This window comes from Zalophus californianus, chromosome 6 (assembly GCF_009762305.2).
Source record: "Zalophus californianus isolate mZalCal1 chromosome 6, mZalCal1.pri.v2, whole genome shotgun sequence".
In the NCBI taxonomy this organism is placed as follows: Eukaryota; Metazoa; Chordata; class Mammalia; order Carnivora; family Otariidae; genus Zalophus; species Zalophus californianus.
Window position 1 is genome coordinate 59710959 of NC_045600.1, and position 15601 is coordinate 59726559.

The following is a 15601-nucleotide window of genomic DNA, read 5'->3' on the forward strand; positions in this document are numbered from 1 at the left end:
CAGTACATGACTGGGGGGTGGGGGTTGGGGGTGAGGTGAGCAGGGAAAGACTGAGTTCTATTCCTGACTCTTTGACAAATAGAGGGCTCCTTCTTTTAGGTAATTCAATAAAAAAAGAAAGGAAAAACCAATATTGTAGAGGTTGAGGGAGAAAGAAGAAATCCTGAGGCAGAGCAGAATATTTTTGTGTTTCTCATTGATTGAGAAGCAGGAAGAAAGCAGAGTCACCAAAACTGGGCAAGTGTTCTGTGGAGTGGAACTAGCCAGGATGCCCTTCCCCCATGTCACAGAGTCCTAACCCCTCTTTCAACTGCCCTTCTGCATTTTCATACACCTCCAATATTGAATGCTGGTCAGCCTGAACTTTTTTTTTACTTTAGATAAACAAAATGCAATGCAATGCAAACTGCCTCTGAAATAATATATTAATAATATATATATAATATATATGAAATTAATATAAGATATACATATAATACATATATTCTATAACACAAGTGATACTTCTATTTCTCTCTTTTTTTATTCACATTTCCTTCTCCTTAAAGGCATTTTATACACTTCTGAAAGTATTTTCCCATCTGCCAACTTAATCCACAGCTTCTTTATCCCCTGGTGTTTCTCTTTGCATTACTGATTGTGTTAAGGACCATATATAGCACTTGGCTTTCCATAAAAAACCAACATATCTGAAAATTGGTCCACTTACCCAAGTGCACTTGGAGCTTGCTTGGAATCTAATATACATGTAAATATAACAAAAAAGAAAAAGAAAAATATAATTTCCTTTGAGTTAAAACACCAAATAATAATTTTTAAAGATGTTACATTGAGCTGAAATTGAGTTTAAAAAGTTAGTATAAAAACTGTTGACAAGTGAGATTTTCATTAGTTTCATAATTTTGAGTCTTCCTCTGCATGCAAAGTGTGATAAAAACTCACTTATTTTTAAACTCTGCCTCAATTTTTCCTCCTTCTTTGTACATGCTGTATCAACTATCATCTTTAGACCACCTTTAGACCATAATCTGTTATGCCTCTAAAATATATTTTTCTAGATTCTCAAGTCAATTAGATAATAAACTCTATACGAACAAGGGATCTGCACCAAGGAAATTATTATACTTCCTCTAGATACATGCTAACAGCCACTGCTTAGTGTTAGTTTCTTTAGAAAAATACATGCTAACAGTAAACTTCTATGAAAATATTCACTTCAGATTTTCAAGGAAGGCTGTGGCTTGCCCAAAAGCATAACTTTTAACAACATCTTTCAAACCTGCCAAATCACATTGCCTATTTGGCCAATTCACTGTGCAGAATATTAATTTACTGTGCCACAAAGGTAGTGCGCCTTGACTGTTATTAGGGGAAAGCATAATATATTTGATTTCCCTTTGTGAGTCTCACATTGCTTATAATTCAGTAGGGCTACCACATTTTCTGGGCAGGCTATCAAATAGGATGTTGTAATGATTTGCTTGACTAGTAGAGTAGATGAAAAAATATCAGTTCTGTCTGTAGCAGTCCTATCTTTGAATTTCAGATTTGCACAGTTTGAAGCCATTTATTCCTCCGTGGTTCTCTTTAAAATATAAAAAAAAAAAATTTTATATTTCAAAGAGTTAAACATGTTACACAAAATCATTTAGGGTAATGGTTAGATTAGGGTGAAACTAAGAGAACAGAAGTCTTAGATTTGATTTGAAAATGCCGAGAAAGGGGCTATAGAACAATGTGAAGAGCTTGAGCTTGGTAAAAGGAAAGCATAGGCTTTACTTGTAACTGATATCTTGGGGATACTTGATGGCCTCAATTTTTGTCTGCACTGCTATTCCTTTGCAGTTCACAGAGATGTTGAGATGTTTTCTGCTTCACCAAATGTTACTTACTAAAATTATCTTTGGAATAATCCAGTTCTACTTAGAGAATAACTATAGACTTAGAACCTATCGGTAGACTTCCTATTGTAAACATTATCATGGATTCCTGGAATGACTGGGTGAGTTCTTGTTCTGTACACTAAATTCTTAAAACTTTATCTTCTATATACCACTAAAAAGGAATCTTATTGTAGCAGGTTTATTCTTTTATATAGTTTGGTTTCTTTTTTCAACAAATATTTATTGAGCAACTTCTAGGTGTCAGGCATGTTCTGGGTATTTAGTGCATATCAGTGGACAATATAGGCAAAGATCTCTGCCCTGGTAATGCTTATAGTCTACTGGGAGAGACAGAGAGGAAAGAATAAATGTAATAAGTAAATAAATAATGTACTATGTTAGAAGTTGATACATTCTATGGAAGAAAGCAAAAACTGAGCCACATGAAGAGTTTCATCAGGGCTGGGGTGAGGAAGGACAGGCCTGTCAGAGTGCTCAGGGTTACTCACTGACCATGCGAAGCTAGTTGACCAAGTAGAGACTGGGGAAAGAGCATTCCAGGCAGAGGGAATGGGTAGTACAGAGGCTAAAAGCTGAAGTAGCCCTGGCAAGTTTGGGAAACAGTGATGAGGCCAGTGTGGTCAGAGTAGAATGAGTGAGGTGGAGAGTAGTAAGAGAATTGGTAAGAGAAGGAGTGCAGGCCAGGATTGCATATGTCTTTTCTCTGGGTGAAATGGGGAGCCATTGCTAACCAGAGGAATGCATGAAATGACTTCCACTTTAAAAGGATCACTCAGGCTGCTGGGTGAAAACAGATGGAAAATGATCAAAGGTGGATGGAGGGACCTGTTAAAGGGGTGCTGCAGTTAATCAGCAGAGAAATGATGATCATGACTTGGGCCAGAGTGGGCACAGTAGAGGAAGTGAGAGAAGGTAGAAGACTGGATATATTTTGAAGGAGAGCCAAAGGGATTTCGTGGTAAGTTGGAATAGGGTTTTGAAAGAGGAGTCCAGGGTGAGTCTAAGGTTGAACAGGTTGGTTTTTGCTTTGTTTTGTTTTATTTTGTTTTTGAGTACGGGTGGAGAGAAAGAGGGTACAGAATCCAGTTTTAGGCATGTGAATTTTGACATTTCTGTTAGATATTCAAGCACAGACGCCAAATAAGCAATTGGATTTTAAGTCTGATTTTGAAAGAGAAGTCTGGACTGGAAATGTAAATTGGTAAGTTGTTAGCAACTATCCTGGACAGTGAGGTGACTTTGGGCATGGAGGGCACACACAACTCACCAACAAGACAGAAGTAGTCTCTAACATTGTGGAAATCTGATCTATCTCTAGGCATCCATGTTGGAGAAGAATATCTGTTTCTTTTTAACTACTGCTATTTGGGTTTTCTGCTGTTGTACCTGAACCTGAATCTAACTGATACGGGTGCCCTTTGTGGTGCTCCCACAGAACCCTGAACTTGTGTTATTACATGGCACTTGCCTAAAAGCTCCATGAGGACAGAGACTCCACCTGCCTTATTCACCTTTGCATCCCGTCACTTTGCATAATGGCTGGCACTCAGTAAGCTTAATAAGAATTTGTTGAATAAATGAAACTGAACTGGCAGCTACTTATTCTGCATTTATTTTATTGGTTTGAGTATTATACGAATAAGCAAGTAAGGACAAGAAATATTGGTAAAAAATTATATGAAATAAAGTACAGTAAGTACTTGAATACAGAATTGCAATATTGTTAATCACATACCCAGATGTTCTGCTGCTATGTAAATGTGAGAAGGCAGCCAATCAGTCAGCACCGGATTGATTAGCAAATGATTCTTGAGGGCTATGTGCATACAGGGTATTGTGCTAGGTTGTGGGGACATAGCGTGAAGCACCATCAAGGGTGCCCAGCAGGCTAATGGATTTCAAAGGTGGGCACAGATAAGACACATTGAGAAGGGACTTACAGGTAAATGGAAAACATTAGCAATTCAGTTTCTGGGGGTCACATCTAGGCCCAATGGCAACATGATTCATCCTGTTCTACTTTTATGCCTATCTCCATAAAAAATAATCAGGAGTTAACATGGCGGAGGAGTAGGGGATCCTAAATTTCTCTGGTCCCTCAAAGACAGGTAGTTATCAAATCATTCTGAACACCTATGAAATCAATCAGAGATCTGAGAAAAGAAATGCTGCAATTCTACAAATAGCAAAGTGACCACTCTCTGGAAGGTAGAAGGTGTGGAGACTTGAATATGGGGTGATATATCAGAGGATACAGTGAAGGGGAAGTAGCCTGCTTAAGGAGTGGAGCGCAAAATCGGAACTTTCAGAAGTCTGCTGCAGTTGGAGACATCCCTGCCTTAAACGTGCTCGGGTGGTGAAGCGGGGTGGAATCCCAGGTGGGACAACACAGCCTCAGGATCCCTGAGGTCACAAGAAGAACGGGGGTGCCCGAGTGTGGCAGATTTCCCAGGCATCGAAGCAAGGAAGCCAGCTGAAAACAGCGAGTCTAGGTGCGGCTTTCTGCCCGGTTTAGCCATAAACTACAAACCACTGCATGGTCCTGCGACTGCTTTCCGGGCAGGGGCCCAGCAAAAGCATGGCGAGATCCCCCTCCTGCTCCGCAGGAGTCAGTAAAATTCAGAGTTTTGAAACTCAGTTGGGTGCCCAAGATAAAAACACTCGGTCACCGGCTGGGTGAAGCAAAGTTCGGACAGAAACCGGGAGACAAGAGTGATTGCTTTTCCGTGAGGGCTCACTGAAGAGTGGGGGCCAGGACTTTCAGCTCCAGGGCTAGAGAAGGGGGCGCCGCCATTTTCATCCCGCCCAACGGGCTGAAAACCTTCAGGGAGCAAAACAGCGCCACCTAGTGCAATCCTGAGTTACTTACACTGAGCTGGCCCCCTGACAAGGGAGGCCCGTTTCCACAAGGGCAAGCGCACCTGAGAATCAGAGCAACAGGCCCCTCCCCCAGAAGAGCAGCAGAAACAACTGGCCGGCACCAAGAATACTGATCATAGAGAGCTGCAAAGCTTCAGCTCTTGGGGGAAACAGTATATAGCATCTGTGGGATTTTTATTCTTAAGGCTTTCAGGATTATTTTTTCAGTTATTTTCTTATTTTTTCAATTTTTTATTTTTATATATGTTACGATTTTTTGTTTCCTTTCATTGTATTTTATTATTTTTGTATATACATAAGTTTTTCTTTCTTATCTTGGGATCTAGTTTCTTTTAACAAGCAGACCAAAACACACACCCAGGATCTAGTTTTTTTTGTTGTTGTTTTGTTTCTTGGTTTGTTTGTTTGTTTTCCTTGTTTTGTTTTGGGTTTGGTTTTTTTTCTGGTTTGTTTTTTGTATCTGTTGTTGTGGTTATTGTTGTATTTTCTCTTTCTCTATTCTCTTCTGGACAAAATGATGAGATGGAGAAATTCACCTCAAAAGAAAGAACAGGAGGTACTACACACTGGCAGGGATTTATTAAGGGTATAAGTAAGATGTCTGAACTAGAATTTAAAACAATGATTATAAATATACTAGCTGGGCTTAATAAGAAAACATAGAAGACACTAGAGAATCCTTTTCTAGAGAGAAAAAAGAACTAAAATCTAGTCAGGCTGAAATTGAAAATGCTATTACTGAGATGCAGTCCCAAAAGGAGGCTCTAAAAACAAGGATAAATGAGGCAGAAGAAAGAGTCAGTGATATAGAAGATAAAATGATGGAAAATAAAGAAACTGAAAAGAAGAGAGAAATAAAACTACTGGATCACCAAGGGAAACTTAGAGAACTCAACAATTCCATAAAGTGAAATAATATCCGGATAATAGGAGTCCCAGAAGATGAAGAGAGGGAGAGGGGGACAGAAGGTTTATTTGAACAAATTATAGCTGAGAACTTTCCTAATCTGAGGAAGGAAACAAACATTCAAGTCCAGGAAGCACAGAGAACCCCCCTCAAAAATCAATAAAAATAGGTCAACACCTCAACATAGAAGAGTGAAGCTTGCAAATTTCAAAGATAAACAGAAAATCCTGAAAGCAGCTCGGGACAAGAGATCCTTAACCTACAAGGATAGAAACATAAGGCTGGCAGCAGACCTGTCCACAGAGATCTGGCAGGCCAGAAAAGACGGGCATTATATATTCAGCATGCTAAATGGGAAAAATATGCAGCCAAGAATACTTTATCCAGGAAGGCTGTCATTCAGAATAGAAGGAGAGACAAAGAGTTTCCAGGACAAACAAAATCTAAAGGAATTTGTGCACACTAAACCAGCTCTGCTAGAAATATTAAACAGGATCCTTTGAGTGAAGAGAGAGCCCAAAAGTAACATAGACCAGAAAGAAACCGAGACAATCTATAGGAACAGTGACTTTATAGCTAATACGATAGCACTAAATTCTTATCTTTCAATAATTACTCTGAATGTAAAAGAATTAAATGCTCCAATCAAAAGACATAGGGTATCAGAATGGATTAAAAAAAAAAAACAACCAAGAACCATCGATATGCTATTTATAAGAGACTCACTTTAGGCACAAAGACACCTCCAGATTGAAAGTGAGGGATGGAGAACCATTTATCATTCCAGTGGACATCAAAAGAAAGCTGGAATAGCAATCCTTATATCAGACAAACTAGATTTTAAACCAAAAATTGTAATAAGAGGTGAGGAAGGGCACTGTATCATAATAAAAGGATCTATCTAACAAAAAGATCTAACAATTGGGGGTGCCTGGGTGGCTCAGTCCTTAAGCATCTGCCTTCGGCTCAGCTCATGATCCCAGGGTCCTGGGATTGAGCCCCATTTGGGGCTCCCTGCTCTGCAGGAAGTCTGCTTCTCCTTCTCCCACTCCCCCTGCTTGTGTTCCCTCTCTGACTGTCTCTCTCTCTCTGTGTGTCAAATAAATAAAATCTTAAAAAAAAATCTAACAGTTGTATTTATGCCCTTAACTTGGGAGCAGCCAAATATATAAACCAATTAATAACAAACATAAAGGAACTCATTGATAATAATACAATAATAGTAGGGGACTTTAACACACCATTCACAGCAATGGACAGATCATCTAAGCAAAAGATCAACAAGGAAAGAAGGGCTTTGAATGACACACTGGACCAGATGGACTTAACAGATATATGCAGAACATTTCATCCTAAAGCAACAGAATACACCTTCTTCTCAAATGCACATGGAACATTCTCCACAATAGATCACATACTGGGTCACAAATCAGGTCTCAACTGGTACAAAAAGATTGAGATTATACCATGCATATTTTCAGACTACAATGCTTTAAGACTTGAAGAAGTCTACAAGAAGAACTACAAGAAAAAAATTGGAAAGACCACAAATACATGGAGGTTAAAGAGCATTCTACTAAAGAATGAATGGATCAACCAGGAAATTAAAGAACAATTAAAAAAAATACTTGGGAACAAATGAAAATGAAAACACGACAGTTCAGAACCTTTGGGATGCAGCAAAGGTGGTCCTAAGAGGGAAGTATATTGCAATACAGACCTTTCTCAAAAAACAAGAAGAGTCTCAAATACACAATCTAACATTACACCTAAAGGAGCTGGAAAAGAACAGCAAATAAAGCCTAAATCCAACTTAAATAAAGCCTAAATATCAACTTCAATGATATAGAAATAAAAAAAAAAAAACAGTAGATCAGATCAATGAAACTAGAAGCTGGTTCTTTGAAAGATTTAGTAAGATTGATAAACCTCTAGCCAGACTTATCAAAAAGAAGAGAAAGGACCCAAATAAATAAAATCAGGAATGAAAGAGGAGAGATCACAACCAACACTGAAGAAATACAATTATAAGAACATATTAGGAGCAATTATATGCCAACAAATTAGGCAATCTGGAAGAAATGGATGCATTTCTAGAAACATATAAACTATCAAAACTGAAACAAGAGAAATAGAAAACCTGAGCAGAGCCATAACCAGCAAAGAAATTGAATCAGTAATCAAGAATCTCCCAACAAACAAGAGTCCAGGGCTGGATGGCTTCCCAGCAGAATTCTACCAAACATTCAAAGAAGAATCAATATCTATTCTTCTGAAATTGTTTCAAGAAATAGAAATAGAAGGAAAACTTCCAAACTCATTATATGAGGCTGGCATGACCTTGATCCCAAAACCAAAGACCCCACCAAAAAGGAGAATTACAGACCAACATCCCTGATGAACATGGATGCAAAAATTCTCACCAAAATACAAGCTAATAGGATCTGACAGTACATTAAAAGAATTATTCACCACGACCAGTGGGACTTACTCCTGGGCTGCAAGGTGGCTCAACATCTGCAAATCAATCAATGTGATACACCACATTAATAAAAGAAAGGACAAGAGCCATATGATCCTCTCAATAGATGCAGAAAAAGCATTTGACAAAATACAGCATCCTTTCTTGATAAAAACTCTCTAAAGTGTAGGGATAGAAGGAACATATCTCAATATCATAAAAGCCATATATGAAAAACCCACAGTGAATATCATGCTCAATAGGGAAAAACTGAGAGCTTTTCCCCTAAGGTCAGGAACACGACAGGGATGTCTACTCTCACCACTGTTGTTCAACTACTAGAAGTCCTAACCTCAACAATCAGACAACAAAAAGAAAAGGCATCAAAATTGGCAAAGAAGAAGTCAAACTTTCACTCTTCACAGATGACATGATACACTATACAGAAAACCCAAAGGACTCCAGCAAAAAATTGCTAGGACTGATACAGGAATTCAGCAAAGTTGCAGGATATAAAATCAATGCACAGAGTCGGTTGCATTTCTATACACTAACAATGAGGTGGGAGAAAGAGAAATCAAAGAATCAATCTCATTTACAATTGCACTAAAAAACATGAACTACCTGGGAATAAACCTAACCAAAAAGGTAAAGAATCTGTATTCTGAAAACTATAGAACACTTACTAAAGAAATTGAGGAAGACACAAAGAAATGGAAAAACATTCCATGCTCATAGATTGGAAGAACAAATATGGTTAAAATGTCCATGCTATCCAAAGCAATCTACACAATGAATGCAACCCCTATCAAAATACCATCAGCATTTTTCACAAAGCTGGAACAAACAATCCTAAAATTTGTATGGAACCAGAAAAGGCCCCAAATAACCAAAGGAATGTTGAAAAAGAAAACCAAAGCTGGTGGCATCACAATTCCAGACTTTAAGCTCCATTACAAAGCTGTAATGATCAAGACAGTATGGTACTGGCACAAACAGACACACAGATCAGTGGAACAGAATAGACACCCCAGAAATGGACCCTCAACTCTATGGTCAACTAATCTTCAACAGAGTAGGAAAGAATATCCAATAGAAAAAAAGACAGTCTCTTCAACAAATGGTGTTGGGAAAACTGAACATCCACATGCTGAAGAATGAGACTGGACCACTTTCTTATGCTATACACAAAAATAGACTGAAATGGATGAAAGACCTAAATGTGAGACAGGAATCCATCAAAATCCTAGAGGAGAACACAAGCAGCAACCTCTTTGACCTCGGCTGCAGCAACTTCTAGGTAAATATGTCTCCAAAGGCAAGAGAAACAAAGGCAAAAATGAACTATTGGGACTTCATCAAGATAAAATCTTTTGCAAAGCAAAGGAAACAGTCAACAAAACCAAAAGACAACCGACAGAATGGGAGAAGATATTTGCAAATGACATATCAGATAAAAGGCTAGTATCCAAAATCTATAAAGAACTTATCAAACTCAACACCCAAAAAACAAACAATCCAGTCAGGAAATGGGCAGAAGACATGAACAGATATTTTGCCAAAGAAGACATACAAATGGCCAACAGATACATTAAAAAATGCTCCACATTACTCAGCATCAGGGAAATACAAATCAAAACCACAATGAGATACCACCTCACACCAATCAGAATGGCCCAAATTAACAACTCAGGAAACGACAGATGTTGGCGAGGATGCAGAGAAAGGGGAACCCTCTTACACTGTTGGTGGGAATGCAAGCTGGTGCAGCCACTCTGGAAAACAGTATAAAAGGTTCCTCAAAAAGTTAAACATAGAACTACCTTATGACCCAGCAATTGCACTACTAGATATTTACCCAAAGTATACAAAAATATGGATTTGAATGGGCACATGCACCCTGATGTTTATAGCAGCAATGTCCACAATAGCCAAAATATGAAAAGAGCCCAGATGTCCATTGACAAATGAATGGATAGGGAAGAGGTGGTATATAAATACAGTGGAACACTACTCAGCCATCAAAAAGAATGAAATCTTGCCATTTGCACCAACATGGAAAGAACTAGAGGGTATTATGCTAATGGAAATAAGTCCATCAGAGAAAGACAAATACCATATGATTTCACTCATATGTGGAATTTAAGAAACAAAACAGAGGAACATGGTGAAGGGAAGGAAAAATTAACATAAGATAAAAATAGAGAAGGAGGCAAACCATAAGAGATGTTGAACTCTAGGAAACAGGGCTGCTGGAAGGGAAGTGGGAGGGGGGAAGGGATAATTGGCTGATGGGCATTAAGGAGGGCACTTGATATAATGAGCACTGGGTGTTATACCCAACTGATGAATCACTAAATTCTACCCCTGAAACTAGTAATACAGCTTATGTTAACTAAATTGAACGTAAATAAAGAATTACAAAATAAATAAATAAACAAACAAACATGGTTTAAAGCAAAAAAAAATAGTCATCGTCATCATCAGAATCTCACAGTCCTTAGCTACCCAGTAGAGGACAACAAGCAGCCATTCTCACCCCGAGTCAATCCGGACTTAACTCTGAACTATTTCTATATCATTTCCAACATATCTATTCTTTCTGCTTCTGATGCATTTTGCTGCTAACTTGAATTCTAGAAAATTGTTTGTTTTGATTAAAAACAACGATGAGGGGCGCCTGGGTGGCTCAGTCGTTAGGTGTCTGCCTTTGACTCAGGTCATGATCCCAGGGTCCTGGGATCGAGCCCTGCGTCGGGCTCCCGCCTGCTCCGCGGGAAGCCTGTTTCTCCCTCTCCCACTCCCCCTGCTTGTGTTCCCTCTCTCGCTCTGTCTCTCTCTGTCAAATAGATAAATAAAATCTTTAAAAAATAAATAAAAATAAATAATTTTTTTTAAAAAAAAACGACGATGAATGAACAACTAAGAGATTCTGGACTAAACACATTCTATTTGACAATTTAGGTCATACTTTCCTATTGGCCAAGTTATAATTTAGTTTCATAGATGGGCATTGACTTTTTCAGACTTAGAGGTACATGGGACATCAGCCCATCTATGCTGTGATAAGAGGTGGGGCTTTTACTGGTAACCAAGGAGTACGGGTTGGAGCCTCAGTGCTCATGTGTTTTCATGTGAATATGTAATTGGGAGCAGTGGGAGGATTACTGGACATATTGCTTATTCTTGGGAGAACATGTTAACCGAGGCTAATATCTCACTTCTGCTTAAAACCCCTCAAAATGTCTTCAATGAGCATGGAATACATTAAGAATAAAAAAAAAACAACCAAGGAACTATTTTTTAAAAATATCTTTTACTGGCTCCTCATAGCCTATAGGATGAACTACAAGTGCCTGAGCATGAATCTGACCCTGACCTTTATATATATGCACTTAGAGCCTCATCTCTTGCTGTGTCCTGCCTTCAACCCTCAGCTACTGCAATGTTCATCATGTTCTTTCTTATTTCCTTCTTTTTTTAATTGTTATGTTAATCACCATACATTACATCATTAGTTTTTGATGTAGTGTTCCATGATTCATTGTTTGCGTATAACACCCAGTGCTCCATGCAGAACGTGCCCTCTTTAATTCCCGTTACCAGACTAACCCATCCCCCCACCCCCCTCCCCTCTAGAACCCTCAGTTTGTTTCTCAGAGTCCATAGTCTCTCATGGTTCGTCTCCCGCTCCAATTTCCCCCCCTTCATTTTTCCTTTCCTGCTATCTTCTTTTTTTTTTTTAACATATAATGTATCTGTTGAATCGCAGACCTGTACCCCTGAAACAAATAATACTTATTTCCTTCTTTTTGTGTGCAGTGTCTCCTCTATGCCTGATACTCATTCTATCCTCTTTCGGCTTCAAGTCCCTTATCCACACCTCACCCAACTCCAGGCTGGATCAGGGGCCTCTCTCTGCTGTGTTTCCATAAACTCTGAACATTGCACCTCCTCCCATGCATTATTGTTCTTGTGTGTCTGTTCCCCTCACTAGACTCTATCTTCAACACTAGACACATAAAAGACAACCAATGTAAGTTTGTTGGATAAAATGAGTATTTCAGGGCATACTAGAGTTAGAAAATAATTTTAAGTAACCCAAAAACTGTAATAATCTAATGTAGTATCTACTTACTACCAGAAATGCCCATTAGGGCATTTCTGGTAGTAATGGAATGTAGAGGAAATGGAAGAGTAATGGAAAGTAGAACAATTTTGCAAATAGGTATATATAAATATGAACAGATTCTTTGAATTCTGCTATTAGTTTTAATAAATTGTTGGAATTGTTGGTTCCTATAGTAAATTTTTGAGGGATATACCAACTGGGGCTATTTGGTGTTTAATATTTTGTTTGCTTTCTAATGCCACATCAGTGGAGATACTGTGTACTTGCTTCAGTAAACTGATTCTGAGTGTCTTATTCCTTTATGTTCATGAGATGCACATAAGTGCACTTAATAGGTGCGCCTGGTGGCTCAGTCACTTAAGTGGCCAACTCTTGCTTTCGGCTCAGGTCATGATCTCAGGGTTGTGGGATCGAGCCCCATGTGGGGCTCCATGCTCAGTAGGAGTCTGCTTCTCTCCCTCTCCCTCTGCCCCTCCCCTCCCTCACACACACTCACTCTCTCTCTCTCAAATAAATAAATAAATCTTTAAAAAAAAATAAGTACACTTAATAGATGCTTCTTTCAGTGCTTGATAAGAATGTTATTTTACAAGTCTGAGTTTCCAGGGTAAATCCTATTTATGGTATTAGAGCTTTATTCTCTTCTAGCTAATATAATAAAGTTTAAATTAGAACTATAAGTAAAACTTTTAGGGGTGCCTGGGTGGCTCAGTTGGGTAAGTGTTTGACTCTTGACTTCGGCTCAGGTCATGATTTCAGGGTTTTGAGATGGAGGCCCACTGAGCATGGAGCCTGCTTAAGAGTCTCTCCCTCTCCCTCTGCCCTCTGCCCCTCCCCCTTTTCTCTCTCCCCCGTCCAATAAATAAATAAATAAAACATACATATATAAATCAGATTCAAGAATAAATAAATATAGAATATGAGACCTTAGGGTACTATAGACCGTTTAACTTTTCCTTTTACAGATAAGGAACTAATGCCCCCAGGGGTTAATTATCATTCCCTGAAAGCATCAGGTTAAGGATCTTACTTCAAGGTGAATGTGAATTTTAAAGCAAGAGGAAGCGTATTAAGACTTTACAGGTTTCGGGGTGCCTGGGTGACTCAGTCGTTGGGCGTCTGCCTTCGGCTCAGGTCATGGTCCCAGGGTCCTGGGATTGAAAACCTAGTTGGGCTCCCTGCTCTGTGGGAAGCCTGCTTCTCCCTCTCCCACTCCCCCTGCTGTGTTCCCTCTCTCGCTGTGTCTCTCTCTATCAAATAAATAAAATCTTAAAAAAAAAAAAAAAAAAAAGACTTTACGGGTTTCAAGGAAGAAACCCACCCATGCAATCTTGAGTAACGGAGCTTATTCCTGAAGTTAAAGCAGTGCCCAGAGGCTTTACCATTGTGCCTAGCATTTCTGTTGCCCCCGCTGTCCTACGCTTGCTCCTCGCATCTCTAGACAATGAGACTCCGATTGGGTTAGTGATTTGGTTACCAACCACTAAGGAGCATTCCTGCTGGGAAACCTGTGGCACAGACGTTAATATTGGATCCTATTAGTTTTAGTCAAAGTAAGACAGTTGTTTTGGGTCAATATGTAAGGCTTTGTAAACTGTATAGCGGGCTTACGTAGGAAGAATTCCCTAAACTTCAGGAAGGGAAGGAAAGCAGGACTTCAGGGAGGTGCAGGCCCTTTGTGCTTCCTGGACCTTACCAGTGTGGGGAGTAAAAGACATTTGTATGTATAAATATGGAATGGGAAAGGGGAACTAAATCACAGCTAAGCTCAAATTGAGTTAGTTTGCAAATGGAAAGAGTGGTAAACGTTCTGCCCTTAAGAAACGACCCACAAATACTACGGCTTTTGGGCAAATCAACCAATACTATCAACCTCTGTTTTGCTGCTGCTCCTGCTGATGATGATACATATTTACCTTGCCTAGTAGTTGTGCATACCAGTGATAATGTGTGTTAAATGACCATCACTATGTAGGGGCTGCAGGTAAGGTAACTGTTATGATTATTACTACTACAAGACTGCAACTGTGCTGTAGTTATTTGTACTACCCTAGTACATAAAACTACTTTTACTGCTGCGTTGTTACATGCCAGTGGTTTGTAAATGAGCGGTCTTCTCTGCTCAGACAATAGGAGAGAGGGCTTTGCAAGTGATTTGCAAGAAGGTATAGAAATTCTTTCTCGGTGTGCAATGGTTAAGATCATGGGCTTTATGGGGTTACTACGTACTTCTTAGCTGTGAGATCTTAGACAAGTTACTTAACCTTGTGTGCCTCAATGATCTCATCTGTAAAATGGGGATAATAATACCTCCTGTCACAACAAGCTCTTGTGAGGATTAAATGAGATAACCTAAGTACTGCTTAGAATACTGTCCAGCATGCAATGAACACTTAATACACGTTCTCTATTGGGCTCTTAATGTATTAAATGTGCATTGGATCCTCATAACTACCTCATGAGATAACAGGCCTCATTATCTTTATTTCACGTTCACCGAGACTGAGGCTGTGATTTGTTGTGAGTGGCAATGGCGGGGGTGCTGAAGGAGCTTCTCTCCCTTCTTTCCTTCTTTTCTTTCCTCCCTCTCTTTGACATATATTTATCTATTGGACTGGAATCACACACAATAATTCCTGCCTAGATGATTGGAATTTCGGACATCTGATTCCTTTTTCCTTTTCTTTCCCCTACAGCCCTACCTCCACGCTCGTGGAGCACTTACACTCTTGTCTTTTGCTACTAGTCTCTAACTACTACCTGTCATTTCCAAAGTCCCAGGTTTGCATTTGAATCTTCATACTTGAGAAATCAATGGGGTCAAGGAAACAAGAACCAGTGTTTACATAAGTGTTTATTGGACTTTTCTTTCTCATCTTTCAGGTCTTGTAGAAATTTGCCTGATGCACCCCCTCGATGTGGTGAAAACCAGGTAAGGTTCTGCATGAACAAGTCTTATTGACTTTGGCTGATATCCAAATTAAGATCTGTCAGAACACTAAATGCTAGAACTTGCCCTAGGCCGGTAGCTTCTCCCAATAATGGCATTTATATTTACTTCTGAAAGAAAATGCTATTTGACAGATAAAATGTGAACAGGGAAAAAGCATTTTTGGATAGAGGTCATCTGAAAGTATATGGTATTTTACTGCCTTCACGTGACAACCATAAGGTATGATTTGTGGCGAAGCTGGTAAGCAAAGTAAATTTATTAAAATGATGCAAAAACTAAACTTTAGTGAATTATGACGGTAGACTTTCATTTGGCATTGCATGTAACAGATTGCTATTTAATAGTCAGCATTTTGGTGTGAGAC

The 15601-nt window shown here is 39.1% G+C and overlaps 1 protein-coding gene across 2 annotated transcripts in view; it reads left to right on the plus strand.

Annotated features, from left to right (window-relative positions):
* Positions 1-15601, plus strand: part of SLC25A21 (solute carrier family 25 member 21) — a 479968-nt gene that overhangs the window by 287096 nt on the left and 177271 nt on the right. For both annotated transcript variants that reach the window (XM_035728242.1, XM_027572196.2), the window contains exon 2: positions 15168-15216. Coding sequence is in view for 1 of the 2 variants with exons in the window: in XM_027572196.2 (XP_027427997.2) it covers positions 15168-15216 (49 nt within the window). In the remaining variant the exon portion in view is untranslated. The remainder of the gene's footprint in view (positions 1-15167; positions 15217-15601) is intronic.